At 41.8% G+C, this 20,375-nt stretch overlaps 1 protein-coding gene across 1 annotated transcript; it reads left to right on the top strand.

Annotated features, from left to right (window-relative positions):
- Window positions 1-13,296, top strand: MOSPD1 (motile sperm domain containing 1). Its single transcript, XM_066182083.1, has 6 exons — window positions 1-89; window positions 5,001-5,257; window positions 5,441-5,516; window positions 8,247-8,473; window positions 10,422-10,583; window positions 12,963-13,296. The coding sequence occupies exons 2-6, from the start codon at window positions 5,104-5,106 to the stop codon at window positions 12,992-12,994; spliced, it is 651 nt and encodes a 216-aa protein (XP_066038180.1). The 5' UTR covers window positions 1-89; window positions 5,001-5,103; the 3' UTR covers window positions 12,995-13,296.
- The last annotated feature ends 7,079 nt before the right edge of the window (window positions 13,297-20,375 follow it).

Below are 20,375 nucleotides of genomic sequence, written 5' to 3'. Positions count from 1 at the left end.
GCCGGTCGGTCCCAGCAGCCCCAGCGCTGCCCGCAGTGACGGGCGGACAAAGGGGCGCCGCGCCAGCCCGCACCAGCGGCCCCGGGCGGGTGAGTCGGGGTGGGGGGCGGCAGCGGGCACGGGGCGGGCGAGCGGAGCGACACCCGCGGTCCGGCCCGGCCTGTCCCGGGCCCCGCGGCCCGGACCTCCCGCCCCTGCCCTCCGCAGGCCCTGCGGGAGCGCGGCGGGGCCGGGATGGGGAGCGGGGCGGCGGCCGCGCTCCGAGGCCCCGGTCTGGCGCCGCTTCTCCGCGGGGCCGGGGCTCGCTGCGGGTGCTGCCGGGCCGGAGGCCGCTCCGAGGGGCGGCGGCGCGGAGCCGGGGCTCGGTCCGGGCGGTGCGGCGGGGCCGGGCCGGGGGCGGCGCGGAGGTGCCGGGCCGGCTGCGGGAGGCGCCGTTATCGCGCAGCTGCCTCAGCCCGTATCGCTGCTGCTCCTCGTTGAGAACAAAGAGGATCAATTAAGAGTGTGCAATTACCGCCGTGCCCTGCCGGCAGTAGGCACAGCTCGGAACGCCTTCCCTTCTCTCCCGGGGAAGAGTGCTCCCCTCTGTTAATCTGAGGCGGTTTGGGGCCACGCAGCGCTAATAAGCACAACACACGTTTAAAGACCAACCAGTTTAGTGCCTTAAACACAAACTTAAAGTGAGGAAATAGAGACTAAAGCACACGTGCCCTTGAATGTCTTCTCTAGGACCCTTGCGAGCCTGTAGCAGAATGGATCAGAAGCAATGCACAGCTGTTACTTAATTGTTCACTGCTTTTCGTGCCTCTTAGTTGCATTTGAATATTACCTTTTGTTAGTCACCTTTTCAGGATTTAAAAAAATAATGCGGTCCTAATAGATTTTGCTGTCAGTACCAGCATGATTTATGTGTATGGTCGACAACTATGCCAATAGTTAATGCTCCGAGATGCCTTCGTTTTACAGCATCCTGGAGACATTTACTGATGACATTTCTCATCCTCCTGTGAAGTGGTTAATAGTAGCAGTTTTGCAAAGTATCAGAGCAGTTCTGCCGGTTCAAAGGGGGCCTCCTGAAATACTTTGCAGAATGTGTGCCTTCATAGATCAGCAGATTGAGGTGAGGTTAACCAACTTGCTCAAGGTCATGGAGTGTCAGTGACAGAGTTAGCAATAATGGAATCCAGCCATCCTGGCTGCTGGCTCTGTGCTCTCATCGTTGGGTGACACTCCCAGATAATTGCAGGTAGTTTAAACATTGGTTTGCGTAAGTGCACATTGAGGCCTTCAAAACATTTTGGAGAAACAAAATGTTTATGGAGTGCTTCAGATCCCGTGCTGCATTAGCATGTAGCTTAAAGTGATTGCTCAGCTTGGCATAGGAGGGAATTTTGAAGAAGACTTTGTGTTTATTTTGTAAATATGTGCTTAAAACCCATCAGTTTTACTGAGTATGTAGTGTAGAAAGACCTGTGTAGATTTAGAGGGTAGATCATGAGATGTAATAAAAGTAGATTATGGTGTAATTAGGCAACTTTTAAAACAGCAGTGTGGAGACATGATGATAAAGAGGTTTTCTTCTGAATGAAGTATTTACCCGATGACATTCTGTAGAGTTATTTGCAGTTGTTATGAAGAAAAACAACCAACAAATGCACTGGGAAGCCATGGTGACGAGGTTGTTGGAAGTTAAAATGGGAACAAAAAAGTTCCTCAGTTGATTTATTTATTCAGCAGATACTTGTTAAGTAAAAACAAATCACAATGGTTGTTTTTTCTGACCCTGGAGAGAAGTTATGTTTCACTTCGTGTTTTTCTCTGTCAAGTTAAATTTATGAAGAAAGGGATTTCAAAGGAAACACTGGCACATCTGTGCTGTTGTGACACCAGCAGTATATATTTAGTAACTTCATGGAGGAAAGATCCCTATTGTGCTGAAAAAATACCAGTGACAATTGTTTGTCACGACTTCAAAGGGCGCTGGGAAGGGAGCTGGCATTGTTCGGGTGTTACATGCTGGCCCTGGTAAATGTTAGCTTTGACAGATCCCTGCTCCTGAGGGAATTTAATCGATGCTGCTGGGAGAAGCCCATCTGTACAGTGCAAATCACAGGCCTGAGACCCCAGATTCTGGGTTGGGAGAGATCTGCTTGTGCTTACCTTTACGTGCTGCAAGCAATTGTGGTAACTGTTGACCACAAAATTTCGTGGTTGTGGTGCAGTGGAGGTGCAGAAGAGCAGCAGCTGAGCTTCTGTTCATGAACTGTCTGGGGTACGTGACCTTATTCTCAGGTTATTGCTGCTGTGGGGTTAATCTCGGCAGAGAAGTTGTGGTGATACACACTTTCTTTGTAAAAGTGTTGGCAGTTTCTCATTGATGGGAGAGGTGTGCTGCTATCAAGAGTATCAATACTAAACCATCCCATCTCCCTAGCATATGTGTGGTTTGTCAGTCAGTCTTTGGGAAAAGTGCTTTTACTGCTGTCACTTGCTGAGATGTCCCAGCAAGGTGACTTCTAAGCTAAAACTGTTGTCTTGGAAAGAATGCTAGTTGCTTGCTTAGGAATCCAGAAATTTATACCCTGAATGACACTGCTGTGTCAGCAAATGTGTCTACTATAGGCCTGCCAGACGTTGCTTTTGCAAGTTTGGGTGGTAGCTCCTCATCCAGACAAGTTAAATAGGAAAAGGAAGCAATAATAGGATATACTTTTTTAAAAATTGGTGGCTTTCCACATGCAGGTTGTGGAATCATGGGGGGTTTGCACACTGTTTTCCACAGATGTGTAACAAAAATAGGCCTGTTGATAGGCATAGTGATCCATACCTCCACTGATACAGAGAATTGTGGGGGTTTGGACACTGAACACTTGCCACGGACTGAGCTGAAGGAACTGGAGTTATGGGATGAAACGCGTGCAGTATTTAAATAAAAAACGAAAGCATCAAAATGATATTGATTATTATAAATAATACTTGAATTTTTTATTAAACTTAGTCAATTAAGTTGTGTAGCAGTAGCTTGCTGTTGGTTTTATGGTAGCTTAAAGTATTTATTTGAAAAAAATCCCTTTTGTAGTGTCAAAATTTGCCTGTATTTCTGTTAAGCATGATGTGCGGAACTAAAGATTCTTACATATTCTTATGGCATACTGTATTGAGCTAACTTGGTAAAAGAAATTTAAATAAATAATTCTTTGTCTTCTGCCTATGACAAGCATCGAAAGGTATTTTGTATTCCTACATGCTGACAGTTTTTCCACATTAGCTTTTCATATAGTCTTAATATGTTTGAATGGAACAATTAAATTCACTTTGTAATAGTGCATGAAGTTGTTCAAGAAATAATACTTACACTTGCTGTACAGAGTCATTCCAAAGTTTGTTGATTCTTCTGAAACAAAAGGGATTCACCATAATTCCAAGAAGTCCTCAGAACCCAAATTGCCACTTAGAGAGCCATTTCTTTTTCTAGACTCTTCTTAATAAGGTAACAGAACATCAGCTTGGAACGCTATCATTGGGGATTTGTTTTCAGAATATTATTAATAGCATTTCAGTGAAGTGGAAACAAACCTGTGCTCTGAAAATGAACTGGATCATGAGGAAGGACATTCCAGTGAGATCCATGAATTTGAATTCTACAGGGATAATTTGCTATTTTAATAACAAAATAAATAAAATTAAAAGCTTAGTTTGTAAATAAGAATGAGAACCTGTAAATCTTTAGTAAACACATGAATGAACCTGTGTCATGTTTCAAGTATGGAATGCATATCTGGTGCTTGGAAATGTGATCATCAGGATGTTTAGAATGCAGAAACAAGCATTTGGTTTTGGTTGTTCATAAAGTTTGGGTGATTTGCTACTAGAAATTTCAGAAGCTAAATTCTTTAAGGTGCAACTATCCAGTGTATTGAGCTGGAGAACAGGTAAAATGTACCTTATTTTAAAATGCTTTGTGGGAGGTGGAAATGACATCTAATGAATCAGTAGGAACTTTTTATTGTTTTAATATTTTTCTATAAAGTTAGGCCTCAAAGGACACCTTCAGTTTGATAATTAATCTGTAGAAGCTGCAGTAAAATATGACGTTCTTGCTGGGGGAGGAGAAGACTTTGTTCTCGCTGTCATGTGTTAAGTCAATGGTATGTGTGCTGAGGAGTCTGGCCTTAATTTTACTTTATGAATTACATTTGGGATTGTTTCTTGGTTGGATCATGGGCTCTGGTTTTAGTTCTGGAATGTCACTCAAAATAAAACAGAACTGTAGGGGGTGGCAGAGGGAGAATTGTGATGATTTTACTTTGGTTAGAGGTAGTGGTGGTAGAAAACCTGTCATCTCTTAATAAAATAGTAAATCCCAAATCTGTTTGGTGCTACTCATCCCAGTAATTTTTCTGTTCATTGCTGTAACTATGCAGTTGGAACAGGGAGTTTGATTTAAACGCGACATGAAGGTGTTCCCCATTCCTTTGTTCTGAATCCCTGGGACATTACATACCTGGGTGCCTAGGTGAGGAGATTCCTTACTTGTTATACCTCATCCGGGGGAGTCATCCCCATGGAAAGGTTCCTGCCTGAACAGTGACTCCTGCTGCCTCAGTGTTGTTGTGTTTCCTCATTTCTGCCCTCGTGTTTCTCAGGTGTTGCTGTCCTGAGGCAAGGATGGGGTTTCTTTTTGCTGTCGTTGTTTGGTTTGTGTTTCAAAGACCCAGCATAAGCAGCCCTAGTCATGGAGTGGACCCACAGTTGCTGCCATGATACACTGGGGAGGTGCTTATCCATTTATTTTGTTAGCAGTTTGTTAAATAGATGAAAACCCAGTGCAAATATTTTTTCTATTTGAGTATTTTTGAAGGAACATAAGTAGAGGTAGATTCATAATCAAGCATCACGTTTTATATTTTTGCACCTTTGTTAACTGCCTCAATTTAGTATAGACTCATGGAAATAATCTTCTTGCCTTTTCTCTTTTTTTTTCCCATTTTTTCCTTTAGAATTGCCAAAATGCTTTGGAATTCTTAAACGATTCAAAAACTGAAGTCTCTGAGGATACAAAGTCATAAGAACACAAGAAGCAGCAAGGAGGATTCAGTGCCAATGCAGCAACAAAAAAGACAGCCAGAGTTAGTGGAAGGAAATCTTCCTGTTTTTGTTTTTCCTACAGAACTTATATTTTATGCAGATGACCAGTCAACACACAAGCAGGTGTTGACTCTATATAACCCCTATGAGTTTGCCTTAAAATTCAAAGGTGGGTTTCTTAGGTTAAGTTCTATTTAAGGGTTAGTTGATGATCTTGAACAGTCCAATTATAATTCATGTAACAAGTAGTATCTGTGACAAAACCAAACTCATGTCTCTGCCTGTATCTGTTGATGAATCTGGTGATGTATTAGGCCATGATTTGTTACCACTCCTGTCTTTTTCCTTGCAGTTCTTTGTACAACTCCAAATAAATATGCGGTGGTGGATGCTACTGGTGCAGTGAAGCCTCAGTGCTGTGTTGATATGTAAGTAGAAGTTGGTTGGTTTTTTCCCTAATATACAACATTTTATTACCTTAATTTCTGTTATTATTTAGGAGATTGTAAATGACAGCATGCATGTTATAATATATAAGTTGGATAAAGATATGTGTTCCTAATCTCCTGTATACTTGTGGCTCTGATTTTTGGTGTTCTTTCCCTCTAGAGCAGAGGTATTACAATATTGGAGATATGTCCTTCTTTAATTTTGCCTTTGGGCATAAATAAAATGCCAGTAAATGCATCTTGTAGTGTAGTTTGTAAACCAGGAGCAAGAGTAATATGAGCCTCCTCTGAGCACCTTGTTGTTAGAAATAACAAGAAAAGCAAACCCCCAGGGCTGAGATTTGTTTGTGAGAAATACTTGTTTGCAGATTGGCAAAATGGAAATGTATGCAGTTGTACTGAGCACATTTTCCTGGGCCATGTTAATAATGGTAGTTTTGCCTACCTTTCATCCTGACCACCCGTCTCATTCTCAGATCTCTGTGTCTCCCCTTTGTCTCTGTGCTGAGAGGTGTCAACCTAGTAACTCAGGACGGGAGGAGGCTCCTTAAGTGACCACAATAATGTACAGGGTCTGTAGGCTGTTGAAAGCTGAAGCAGAGTAAGTGTATCAACTAAAATAGACCAACTCTTTTTACTTCTATTTGCCACATTGTTTCTGTGCTGGTGTACAGATACAGCTGAAGAAAATCTGAAGTACCCAAAAGAGCACACTGAATAGACATTTTCCAAGCTGTAAAACACCACCTGGAATCTATGGTTAACAAATGGCCATATAAAGAAACCTTTTGTCAGATAAATAATAATTGTTCTTGGGTAATGGCTCTTTATTCCTACAGACTGTTTTCCTTAGGTGCAATTTGAAAATTCTAAGGACTCACCAAATGAAAGAAAGTTTAGAATGTGGAATTAGAAGGTTTCAGTTAGCAGGGGCAACAATGCTAAAAATGGAACTAAACAGGTCAGAACATACCAGTGTACCAGTGAGCTGTTCCATTCTTTAGCAGACATTTACACAAGCTTGATTACATTTGGTTAAACAAATGGGTTTTATTAGATAAAGAAAAATAAGACATACACATGTTCTAAGGGAATTTTTTTGTGCAGCAAAACCCCCCATCTCAGTCCAGTGGTTGCTGTCTAAGGAGAGTGTTTACTGCTGGGATATGAGCAGTACTATGCAAGTGTGGCCATTTGCCAGATAAACAGATATTCTACAGAGCTTCCAATTATGCAATGATCTCTAAAAAGAAACAGGAGAATGTGTCTGTTTATAACGGTCTGCAGAAAATATCTCCTTGCTTGGCAGCAGATACATGTTCTCCTAGCACAGTGTTATGTAAAGATTCTGTTTAGGTGGTACTGTGGTACTAGGAGCAGGGGCACCAATTTGAAAGGAAGTGTTAAAGGAAGAAATCAGACCTGATCTGCTGTGCTGATATGCTGAGAGCTGTATGAATTAGGGTTGTGGGGGGAAAAAGCCTTTTGTTTTAGTGAAGGCGGTTGCCCAGCCAGCACTCCACTTGCTGGAAGCCTGTCATAGGCACACTCCTTTGCCTCTGAAGTGATGTAAAACATCACTGCATTCTCTTGCTGAGGGGATGACTTGGTCTCTGTTTCTGTGTTGAATAGTCTATTCAAACTAGATACCAGTTGCAAGCATTGGCTACGTGCTAATGCTTGCAGATATCTTGATGTGATATAGTTCCTTTATATGAAGACTGAAAAACAAAAATCCATTTCTTGCAGCATTTTAATGTATATAGTATCACCAAGATCAGTTTCTTGAAGCGATTTTAGGACTACAATTCTATGTTACTAAGGGTACAGTAATTTCTTTTCCCCTCATGAGATGGCAACCTTCTTATTTGTTCGTATGTTCTTCAGATTAGCTGCTGTTATCTTGGAAACTTAGAATAACCTTTCACAAAAAAACCCTGGAAAAATAGTTGAAATCCTTATTTACCCTAAGAGCTGATACCACTTCAAAACCTGAATGTTGTAGCTTTTCAATGCTAGATATGTATTCTTATGATGAATCATGAATGCAGAGAGGAGGCAGTTGAGCACAGCACTGCTCAGAGGTCTGTTTTGCTGTTGATCAGTGCTATTTTAAAGCTGTGCTTTTTATAGCTTCCAAACATGCTGTCAATGGTGGGTTTCTGATTTTGAAAATCCCTAACTGACTCTTATATACAGAGGAAATGTGTTTTGCTTTGAGAAAAGTAGAATTGTAGAGCTTTGGGCCTGGTTTCCTTATGAAGCTGGACTGTTGCTTGCCAAACACCTGTCCAGCTCCTTTCCTTCCCTGTCCATTCCAGTCCTCTCAATACGTTTTAAAATCATTGGCCAGCATCAAACAACTTTGATACATGAAGTGGAGGCATCTTTCAGATAATTGATGTTTCATCAGTTACCAGCTGGGCCTCAGACTGAGGCAAAGATGGGCTTGATATAAAGACTTAACTGTTTGGTTTGACTGGGAGCATTTATATTTAGGAATGAAAGCAAACATAAGAAGGTGAGACAGGAGGTGAGATCAAGTCTTCAAGAATATTGAATGATGGAGGAGTTAATGGAGGTCTGGATTATTCCAGTTTATCTGGAGGAGGGGGGAGAGAGGACAGACTTTGTGATATAGGTTGTAATTCCACAATAGACATTCTTCTTAGTAGTTCATCTCTTTGAAAATGTTGTTTTCCTCTGCAGTGTGATTCGTCACAGAGATGTTCGGGCTTCTTACTATGGTGTCATAGATAAATTCCGTCTCCAAGTGTCTGAGCAGAGCCAGAGGAAAGCATTAGGGAAAAAGGAGATTATTGCTACTCTGCTTCCATCTGCAAAGGAACAACAACAACAAAAGGAAGAGGAGGAAAAACGAATAAAAGAACACCTGGCTGAAAGTGTCTTTTTTGAGCAGACTTTGTGTCAACCAGGTAGCTGAAATCTTTTACCCTTCCTATGTTCTGAATCAGTTTTGAATAGCTCAAGTGACTAGACTTAAAACATTTTTAAAATATAAACAGAAATAAATTTTAAAATAATTCATTTTACTTACCTGTAAGACTGCTGTCTTTAGCACTTGAGGGTGACAGGATGCAAGAACCCAAACCGTGCCTATTCTGTTTATGCTGTCTTGATCAATCAAGACCCTTTGCTGCCCTGTGTTTGCATGTCATACCTTGCAGAGTGCATCCACTGCTCCTCTGAAGCAGGAGTTCTCATACAGACAGTGGGAATTTGTCTGTGAAAGGATGGTAGTGATTTTTTCCCTTGGGCTCTTTCAAAACATATGCCACTTCTGAGTTTGTTCCAAACTGTTAATCCCCCGTTTCCTGATGAGCAGGAAATATTGCCAGAACATCTTCTAAAGTGCTCCTTGTTCTGTGCCCTGTCCTTTGTCTGTCCCACAAGAACAGAAGAGCACAGTTGGTGGCTGAAAACTCTTCGTGTTTCGTACACTCAGTGAGGAAGTGAATCAACAGTCTTGAAAACCTAGGCCAGACACTTAAATTGAAGGGCTCGGATATAAAGTGTCAAGTTCTACCTGAAATGAATCTAAACTGATTCTTGATGGTCTACATTCTTCTTACTTTTACTGATTTATACTGAAATGTTCTTGTCACTGTTATATTTTTCAGGACAACAAAAATCAATTCCAAAATAGATCAACCTTCTTGAGAGTGTTCATGTTGTTAAAATTAATCTGTTCCTCTGTTTATACTGAGTTTGTTGGCTGGTGAAACACTTTATTAAAAAAACCCCTCATAATAGAAATTAGTAGGATACACAGTTAAAGCAAACCAAGAAAGGTCTCTGGGCTCACAGAGCAAAATGTGGTAGTTGCTCCAGGACAAAGAACCTGAGCCATCCTGAACAATCTGATACTGGTCTTATTCCAAATGCTCTTTCCTTAAAAACCTTATTGACTACGTTATATTGCTTACTTACAGAAAAGCAGTAAACAAAGAAACTGCAGTTTTGCATGTAACCTGCAACCTGGAAATAAGAGATGTATGGAATTAAAATAGAGCACATATTGCTAGTCACAGAGGATAGGAGAAGTTGATAAAAACATTGGCTATTTTCCAGTGGGTCTTACGGATTTGGTTAGAAGTATTCAACTAACATGTTAACAGCTCTTTTCAAAGATGACACAGTGGGCCTTTGAGTAGGTTCCAGCTGTTAAAGTGCAGAGCAATAAAGACTGTGAAGGACTCTTTATTGTCTGTGGCTTGCATTTTCTTATTCTGGTAGTACTGGGCTGTCAGTAGTTCGTTCTCACCGTTTTTAAAGTAAGAATCAAATTTTACCAATTTGTGGTGTCTAAACTGACTCTGGCTCAGGTGTAGCTCTTGAATCCTGTAAAGAATGAAGGGGAGCTCATCTGGCCCAAGAAGCCTGTGGTCCTGCTGCAGGCAGGTTTTGTTCAGGAGGTGTGAGCAGTTTACCTGCTTGTGCAGGTCTTTTGGGTGCTCTTAACTGATTGATTACTGATCACTGAAGGAACATCAAGGAATGCAGTCAGGATGCACAGGGAAACGTCAAGCATTGCTGAGACATCCAGCTGTCCTGAGTGTGTATATATAGCAACTGGGCCTGGCAGGCTCTGTTCCTCCAGAAGGGAGAGGTTTGGGAAGTCATGTGAAAACAAGTTCCAGCATCAGAACAGGGAGCAGCCTCCTCCACTGTAGAATGCAGAAGGTTTAGAAGGGTGGGTTTAAGAGTTGTCTTCCACCCCCTGCAAACACCAGAGCAAAAAGGAAAATCTGAGGCTATTTCAGCTCCTGTGTACTGCAGGCATTTATTTTCTTTTTTTGCAGAATGTTTAATGTTTATATTATTTAGGTCTTCCTTACAACTGGTGCTGTCTTGCTTTTTCAGAAAACAGAACTGCCTCGTCGGGACCTAGTTTACTCACAGTCTTCCTTGGGGTGGTGTGTGTCGCAGCACTAATGCTACCTACATTGGGGGAAATGGAATCCCTGGTGCCTCTCTACCTCCACTTAAGTGTGAATCAAAAGTTAGTAGCTGCTTATGTTTTAGGTAAGTACTTTGGATTTTATAAACGTTTTCCTGCAACATTTATGAGTTTGGAAAACTTCACCGGTCTTTGCCAGCAGCCTCAGGAAACTGGATGGAGACGAAGTACCACATTGCATTTTGTTTTGCGTTTTGGCTTAGATCTTAATTTGTAGCCATGGTGATAGCAGGCTAAATTAGTTATTGTGTTTTAGACCAGATTAGAGTTGATACCTATTGCACATAGGCCCCTACACGCTAATTTCAGTTTATTTGATGATTGTCCAACAACAATCATCTGCCAACACACCAGAATGGAATGTGCTGTTTCTTACTCTTGCATTGCAATAGTTACTCTGTTGCAGAATATAGAATGTGTTATTGGGTTTCTCCCTCCAACCCCCCTGAGCTGTTTTCTAACCCTTCATTCTATGTACCTGTTTAATAAGCAGTTGATATGTGTAGCAGTAAGTTGTTGCAAATCCTGTCTGAGACCCCTACCATCCACAGTTCTTCCTGATTTGTAACTTGCTCCTGCAGTGGCTAGCATAGATGAGTTCAACAATTAATTTGTTATGACTATTTCTCTATAACTATTTCAGATTTGAAAAACAGTCACGCTAAACTCAATTCTCTTGTCCCACTACCTGGCAGAAATGAGGATTTAAAGGAAAAGAGCTAGGCAGCTCCAAACCAATAGCTAGAGGTGAGGTGGTGATGGGGAAAGGTGCGATTTCTTGATGGTTCATGCACACTCTGCTGACTCACAAAGGTCCCATCTGCTGAAGTGCTTTGAAATCTCACTTGTGGCTCTTTGCCCAAGCTGATGCTGATGGATTCTCAGATCAGGACCTTGCAGTAATCCTGACTTTGTTTTTATCTCTGCTTTTGAAAATTACTCCAGGTTCTGCTGGTGCCAGCTAGAGTTCTAAGCCTTTTGGCTTAGAACAACTGAACCTGTTCGTAGATTCCCTATGAAGTTTTGGCAAGTTTTGACTTCTTTGCTGGCAGCATTTTTAGTGTTCATGGACAGATTCTTTTTGTGTGCAACTCTTGCTCATGTAGAAAGTCAATTGCTCTTGAGAAGTTGAAACCACTTTGTTCCACAAGCAATTGCAACTGGATTGTGGAGCATTTAATGGAAAGGGTTGTTATATCACACCAACAGGAGTAAATGATATTGGAGAAGTGTTTGATTTACGGAAATGAGTTAGACCCTTTATTGTCTGGAAGTCCCTGTACAAGTGGTGCAGGCTGTTCTCCAGAAGTCTCTGCTGTACCTCTGTGATGATGGAATTGATCCAAGCTAAGGATCCAGCACCCGTGGGAGCATTGATTGTCTGAACCAATACATACCTTAATAAATAGCTGAGCTGTAGTTCCTCTTTAAGGGATAATTTGCTGATCCAATGGAAGGCAGTGTTGCAACTCTGTTCTGTCATGCTTCTGCCTTCACCATCTTCATAAAGTATCCAAGTTCCATCAGTATGGAGTGGCAGGAGATATAATAGTCTCAGAAATGTCTTTATCCATAGTGAGGTCTGTAGGCTTTAGCTGAGCTTTCTGCAGGGAAAGGTTGTTACAGTGACATCATCTGAGCCTGCAAGAAAAAGAGGTTGCCCAAGAACTGATAAATTGTTATTTTGGTGTTACATAAGGCTGGAATTCAGGGAGCCCCTATGTTCTTCCATCTACCTCCCTTACTTTGTGCAATATAACCTATGGTTAATAACTGCAGATTTGTACCTTTTCCTGTATCAGCACATAATTAAAATGAACTTTTCAGTGTGTTGTGAGTAGGTTTATTAGCCCCTAGTTCCTGTTTTCATCTGATTTTAATTGTTTTTAACCTCTGTCAGAGCAGTCCTTTTTTTCCTCCCTCTTTAAAGGTCACAACAAAGAGTCTGTTGAAAGCTCCCTCTGCAGACTGACAAGGAAGCTTAATATCTTTGTCTAAAACTGGTCTTTGGTCAGTTATTATTCACAGAGCAGAAAAAAAGCCTTGGAGCCTTCAACTGATCTGCCTTACTGATGATTCAGCATTCTAATGACACTGCCCATAACTGGCCCCTATGAAAAATGGGGTTTGGGTGCTCGTGTTACACTTACTCAAGTCAGAAGTTCAATGTTAAGATTTTCCAGTAGAGAAATCAGTAATTGTTTGCAGTATTTCTATCTTCTTTGACATTCAGTTATTACATGTACCACATGTCAGTGTTGATTTTTGACTATGTCAAAATTTGGAGCGATACTTATAATATTTAAGTGTGTTTTTAAATGCATTCTGTATGTATTTTTGCACTTTTACCATATTTTCTGGCCTGTGACAGGGTAAACTCTTTATTTTAAATGTTTTATTTTGAGCAAAATAGAAGTGTTTAGTTCTTAATTCTTGTCTTTCAGGTCTCATCACCATGGTTATTTTAAGGACATGAGCAATGAGTTCATAGGATGTCAAACACCTCACTGTATATTCACATCATGAATGTGGACTGCCTTTTACTCCCATTTGGCTCATTAAGATGCTAGCAAAACTGTTCAGTGATTTAAGATACCTTCAGAAGTGTAATATATTTTAACTGTGTATAATAAATGAAAGACTCAAAGCACTTTGCAGTGCTTCTGTAACAGACAGCTATGAAATGTTCAGTGATACCTGTGAAAATAATTTGAAAAAAACTTTTATATCTATGCCTACTGTAAAAAATCCTTATTAAAACAACATTTGTTATTTTTAGTCTATGTTCACATCAGTGTGTGATCACTATAAAAGCAAACTGTCTTCTGTAAAAACGCTCGTTTGGTTCGTGGTTGTACCTGCCGAGGCTGGCACATAACACTTCTGTATATACATACCAGAGGGGTGAGAGTCATGACTGATCATTGAAGAAAATGAAAAATTCCATCAGTGGAACTATGAAATAAACCATGAATTTTAGGTGAAGAAGTAATTCTCAAATTTCTTACTTCATCATTACCAATATATCGTTGAATGCTCATTTTCTTATCTGGGGAAATAATTTCTTGCAACAGTCATTTTGTACCACAATTATTAGATAATAAAACAAGTTCTATAATCAGATCCCTTCATTTCTTAGGGATGCATGGAAGTGGCATTAACAGAAGCTGAACTTGTACTAATAAAAAATACACAATTTTTTCTATTTTAGAGACCAAACTAAGTGAAATAGCAAAAGCATTTCTCTACATCCCTCCCCCCACAGCTACCACAGAGACTTTTCTATAATAACTCCTGCTTAAATGCCAGTTTCATAGTTGAGGTGAACATTAATCTTGTTTCATACAACAAGTATTTCCCTTCATTTGACATTTCATTGTCGAGATGTTAATTCTAAAAGGGCAGCTATTACTGCATTGGATTCATACAGACAAATCTTTGTTTGTAAGAAGTCTATAGAGTATGCTCTGATATGAATAATAAAAATTGGAAATCAAACCTTCTTTCCCCTGCATGTTATGGGTCACTTTTCTGCTTGCTTATGGAAATACAAAGAAACGATGCAAAAAAGTGTTTCTTTAAAAAAAAAAAAAAAAAAGTGAGAAAGAGAAGTTGAAAAAAGTTGTTAACCACTACATTTTTTTCTTATATAATGCTACTTCAGTTTGATTCTCGGAAGATCTGGGATTGTGTCATCCATCGATCAGCATCAGTCAAACATCAGATAAAGTCAAACATTAACATTCACTAAGAAAAAAAAAAACAAACCAAAAAAGGTTCCCAGCTGCTTTAGAAGGCCGTGTGCCAGAGCCTGCTGCAGGCACAGCGCTTCCCTCCAACACTGAGCTCCTGGCTGGATCAGTGTTTCCTGCCACTGCAGGGCTCTGTTCTTGTAGCTTCACTGTTCCTCAGTACCTACACTGTGAACTCTGATTTTCACCAGGTGGTTCAACCTGCTGCTGCCTGGGGAAGGGTGAGGGAGTGGAGCAGAAGTTGGGGAGATAAAATTGCCATGTGGTATCTTATCTTTGCACCCAACAGGCAGGCTAAACATTTTGTCCAAGCTGATTAAAAAAGCCCAACACAAACCTTTTTTTCCCCTATATCCTGGTGTTGCAGTCATGGACTGGGATCATGTTTTGCCAGGCAGCTGCAGAAGTGACAATCTCACCTGTAGGAGCTCAGAGTCACTGAGTGACTGTAATCAGGTCTGACACCTGCAGCTGCCTCAGTCCTGCAGGACAGCACTTGCACTGAGAAGGGAGATCACAGGACACAGATGCCAGCAGTTGTTTTCAAGGAATTTCTCTGTAGAGAAATGATTGGTTTAGAAGAACACCTTGATGAAAGAAATCAGGAGCAAAAAGTTACTGTCAACCAGGAAGGCTAAAAGCATTGGACCACTTCTTTGTCAAGGCAATGGAGGAGCAATACACAGAAAAAAAAAAAAAAAAAAGAAGAATAAATGCACAGAGTAACCCAGCAGACACAGATAACTGGTGGTTGGGTGAAATAAGGATGACAAGTGTGAATTCTGACTTCTTTCTCCACAGCACACTGCAGAATTGCATATTTATCCCAGTTGGGAAAACAAGACCTGAGGACTGTTTCAGTTCAGCACTGAGGGAGAACATACCAAATTATGTTACAGCATAGTCATAGTGGGGCACCAGTAAAATTTTACCAGGTGGATACACAAGATTTGGAAGATATTTCCTTGTTTTATTTATATTTATGTGCATGCACATACCTCTAGTACTTACGAAACTTAGAGTTTCAGAAAACACTGATTGCCTTTGGAAATAAGACCCAAGACACTGAATATACCTCTTAGAAACACCAGGAAAAACTGTTAACTGTTCACGTCATTTCCTATTTCCTGACTCCTAACACAAACAAACAGTCATTTCCTTGCAGTGGACAAGTATTTTCAGCAGACAGTTTGGAGGGCTTTGAGATCATCCAGCAGAAACAATCCTGGTGTTTACCCAGCACTTGCCATGGCACCAATACCTCAGACGAGCCGTGCTGGCAGCAGGAAGTGGGAACGCTGCTGGGATCGCTTTGGGGAGCGTCACTCCCAGTCTCTTGGTACATGATCTTCTCGAGGTGTTTGCACTTGTCTGGATCAGAAAATCCTGAGGTGATCATGTTTCTCCAGAGGAGTGAATCACAGAGTGCTTGAGACTTCAGGAGGCCCAGTGCACAGTTGCAGAGCTCCAGGAACTGAAGGGGCTGCCAGGGAATCATTTAATTGCACCAGGGAACACAGCTGATAATGGAGCCCCAGGGAGCCGGGCCATCACCTGGAAACAAATCAGCTCCTGCAAAGGGAAAAGCTGAGCTGCTGCTGCTGACATGTCTCAAGACATGCCCCAGGAAGACAATGGGGCGTTGCTGTCAGATGGGAACAGTCACTGCTCCTCTTGAAACCGCTCCACAGGGATGTTTGCAGAAGCTCCAAGAGGAGCCTATGCACAGAACTGTGCCTTCAACAAAAAAAGCAGAGAAATCCTGCAATCAGCTAATTAAGAACTGTCAAAGCCAATCATATGTTATTTCATCTTATGCTCCTATGTGCAAGTATCTGATAACCAACAAGCCTAAACTGGAAAGAGGCTGCCAAATAGGTTTGGCAATAAATCATTGTATTTTAGTCCTCATTTGTCAATGTACATTTAAGACACCTCACTTTCCTTACAACAGCTTTCCTTACAAATGCCAAGTTCCATTGCCCCTTCCCTTTGTCAGGACTGTGAATCTCACACTTCAAACTTACACTCAGGGAAACATCAAATTTAAGCTTTAGGTCTTAAAAAAACCTCTTGTACAGGCGGCCTTAAAAAAACCCCAGACGTTGAATCTTCTCTGCCAGGTGGGCTTTGAGTTGTTGGGTTGGAACAGCTCAGGTGCTTTGCCTTCTGACCTTGCATGAGCCCCTCTGGGAGAGAAAAGAAGGGAACACACTGCCCTACAAAGCATGCAGGGCTGAGCAATCCTAGTATTGATCCTCCCGCCAGCTGTGTGCCAATAGAGGGGTCAAGTGGCCATGGAAAACAGGTTCCCTCCTGTGTCCCTGGGAAACAGGGCACTCACCTGATGGCTGCAGTGTAGGGAAGGCACCATCTCTCACTAAAGCTGGAGGAGAAACATCCGAAGTTAATAGTGCTGGAGTCTCTTTCCTGCAGGCATAATGTGCTGCCTGAGGAAATTAAATTAAGACCGAAACCACTGGAGGAGAGTGAAGTTCACTGCTGCCAGCAGCCCATCACTCACTCTTTACTGCCCCACAGGAGCTGGTGAGGATTGGGAAACTATCCCCATGCAGTCAGCAAGAGCCATTTACAGATAACGACCTCAGTGAAAGGAGCCTGTAGAACAAGTGCATCCTCCCAAAAGGAGAGCTGGAGGAATGCGCACAGGCAGGCCACACTCGCAGCATCACAGCTAAAGCTCCGTAAGGGTATGCACTCACTCACTTTTCTGTGTATTTTTGTCTTCTATAGAAGCTCTCCACTGAACACTAACGAGCTGTTTACTTTGGATAATGAGCTGTAGCTAATGCACACCAGCTCTAGGAAATCGGCAAAGCTGTGTGACCTCGCTGACAATATAATGTGGAATTACATGCAGGGAAAGCTACCACACTGGTCCTCAAAACATCAGAGACTGCATGCAAAGAAATAATTTAAGCAAGAGCACAACCACAATTACAGCTATGGGTCCTCACTGTGAGGAAAAAGGTTGGTAAGAAAGTCCACCTGAGTAACAGGCACTGTGTAATGGAACTTAAATCCATCTTTCCAGTTTAAAAAAAGAGAAAAAATTAGCCATAAAATTTTCAATAGCAAAATATGATTTGCAGTAACAAAATGAACCTGTTTTTCTGCAGAAAACTGCACATTCAGTGGCTTGAGGTATGAACATGAAGGCGTTAGGTGAGCATTTGCTTTGACAAACAGAAAAACCACCATCAAGAGACAAAACTGCAGTAGGGCTCTCGAAACCCGTGTTCCACCAACATCACCAAACCCATTAGCGCCTTTCCCTCAGGAATCTGCCAGGAATCTCCACAATCCAAACCGTCTGCTGAAGTAAGTGCACTTAAAGTGAAAGGATGTTGATGGACTTTTAGCAGGAAGCTTCTTGGAGTGATTTCAGTACCAGCTGTATTTAAACTGGTTTAAAAGACAACACAGCACCCGATTTCTGTGCCATGAAACCTGACATGTGCTATGTGTATCATGGGTTTGATTTTCCCCACACAAGGACAGAAAGTAACCAGGAGAACCACATTTCCCAAGATTAGTCCCTGCAGCAAAACCTGCTTCCTCTTGAGCAGCTCTTCCTACTTGGGTTGACATCCAGCAAAATTCTAACCATTTCAATACAATTATTTGTCATGGCAGGAAGTCTTAAAATAGCAAGCATTTTCTAAGGCTCTTACAAAGCAAATAAAAGAATGAGAAACCAAATAGAAGAATTTTAAATTCGATAAATGCCAGATTTGTCTGAGGAATCTTTGTGGCACTGGGGATGTCTCGGCAGTTCCTTGAGAGACACAGGGGAGCCAGCACGAAGGCGTGTGGAGGCTGTGTTTGGTTTTAGTTTGAACGCACCCGACTCCTCCCCCCTTCTGAAATTTCTGCTCCTGAGCCAGCAACTGAGAGTCAAACAAGGTTATTCTCCTTCAGTGGCTTAATTTTTTTCACCTCCTCTCTCATGATTCTACCACAAAGCCCCAGTGGTGGAAGCAGTCTCAGTATATGTGTGAGGCCTGGGTCTTTGGGATGCAGGGTGTCTGCCTCAAGTGCTCCATGCCAGGAAAAGAATCTCTGGAGCAAGGCCTGAGCTGGCTGGCAGCTGCTCTCAAGTTTATCAAACAAGGATGCTCCCACCAGATATGCAGAAATGGGAAGGCTCCACTGGTACAGGTAAAACAATCACCCCTAGAAAATGAACCTGAGGTGACAATTTTTACACCCAGTTACTAAAAAGGATTCTTGCCAAACACTCCTCTCTGTGTCAGTAAGGTTTTAATTACTGTACTGTAGCTGTAAACATTCAGTTGCATTTACAAATATTTTAACTTGTTGCTTCCAGGAGAGGAGGGATCAACTTAAACTCCATCTGCCTGTTGGTGATGAGAAAGGTTGCTTAAAACAGGATAGGAAGAGCTCACACAGTTTAATTATGACTCCTGAAGCTCTCTATTTTAAGTAAATGAGTTACAACTCCAGCATATGCAAGAATACAACAGCATAAAGTGAACATTTCTGAAATGACGACTGCTAAGGGAGGCACAAGCTGTTCTCAAGCTCATGGAGTGCTGGAGGTCCCTCCAGTCACTTCACTGGCAAATCATTGCACAATAGCAGGGCTGGACTCACAAACAGCACTGATACTGGAACCACAGGACGCTTCTATAAACAGAAATATCTCAGTCTCACCAAACTTTGGAGACTTGTTTTGTTTCTGTGGGTTGGTGATCATTTATATTCAAGTTTTCTGATAAAAGGTGAGAAGTAAGAATTTAGGATTAAGCTCTTACACTGATCTCAGGAGGACCTTGGGCAGCTGCTCAGCTGAGAGTTCAGGTCACCTGCCTCGCTGGCAACGCACAGAAGACCCTGCAAGTCAATCTAGCTGAGGCAGAGGCTCATTTTTCCTGGCATTTGTACCTCTCTTCCAGAGGGAAGTATCTATCCCTCTGCTAAATGCAGCAGCCACTGAGGGGTTCATTCCAAAAATACAACCCCCTGAGCACTGGCACAGTTACCAACGTTCCCTCAGCAACTGTGTCACTCTGGAGAAGGTGGAAGGAAGAAAAACAAAACACCCATCACTTGTCAAGGAAGACACAGTGGCCCAAGATCTGATTTAACTGCCAGCAAATCCTGCAGGATAATTTTCAACCAGACCAAGCAAGTGCCGAACCCAAGTGTGATTTTTGGAAGGTACCATTTGTGGCAGAATCCCAGAGAGAAGCAGAGGCAGTATTAAAATCATGAGTTACTAGACAAGAACAGGTTTGATTATGTGCATTGTATAACATCCTGATTTCCTGCATCCAGATACACATTCTGGAGTATAACTGGTTCCAAAACTTTTCATTTCAGTGGAAAAAAAAACCCTGTATGTGTCACCAGACTCCAGGGAGCACAACAGCAGTTTCTTGGTGATGTGGAGATAACAGTCTGAGATGCTTTCCCACAATTTCAATACAATTTCTGTTTTGAAAAGCAGGGAAAGGAACGGATACAGAAAAATAACTATTTCACTCTCCTCCAACAGCATGAATTGATCCAGAGAGGTTGTGGACTCCCCATCCCTGGAACTGTTCAAGGCCGGGTTGGATGGGGCTTGGATCAACCTGGTCTGGTGGAAGGTGTCCCTGCCCATGGCAGGGGGTGGAATGAGATCGTTTTTAAAGTCCCTTCTGACCCAACCCATTCCATAATTTTCTGATTAACTGCCCTATTAAAGCAAACCACAAACACTCCCCACTTCTTCCCAAGAGTTAAGACCTTCAGTATTTCCCACCAGCCAGCAGAAGCTACTGTCTTCCAAACTATTTCGCTACTAGGTTTCACCTCTAGGTATAAACTAGGGACACATGTAACTTGTATTCAAAAATGTGTGGGTTTATTCTTTTTTCCTAGAGTTGTCACAGACCTGCAAGGCAGCACTGCACAAGGAAAACACAGTAAGTCTGCTGCAGATTTTAATACCTACTTGCCTGTTAACTAGACTGAGTGGAAGTAAATTGCAACAGATATTTTGTTTTTAAAAGAAAGCATTTAATCCCAGAAGGAAACAAGAATATGGTTATCTAAAAAAGTGCAGAAACAGCAAAA

This window comes from Chamaea fasciata, unplaced genomic scaffold (assembly GCF_029207755.1).
Source record: "Chamaea fasciata isolate MVZ Bird 193981 ecotype frontalis unplaced genomic scaffold, bChaFas1.0.hap1 SCAF_4, whole genome shotgun sequence".
NCBI lineage: Eukaryota > Metazoa > Chordata > Aves > Passeriformes > Sylviidae > Chamaea > Chamaea fasciata.
This window is presented reverse-complemented; position numbering and strand designations above follow the sequence as displayed.

Excerpts from the sequence above, each read along its gene's own strand:
- MOSPD1 (XM_066182083.1), top strand. The coding sequence starts at position 5,104 with ATGCAGCAACAAAAAAGACAGCCAGAGTTAGTGGAAGGAAATCTTCCT. Across the intron at positions 5,517-8,246 it reads CCTCAGTGCTGTGTTGATAT|TGTGATTCGTCACAGAGATG; the intron begins GTAAGTAGAAGT and ends TTTCCTCTGCAG. Across the intron at positions 10,584-12,962 it reads AGTAGCTGCTTATGTTTTAG|GTCTCATCACCATGGTTATT; the intron begins GTAAGTACTTTG and ends CTTGTCTTTCAG.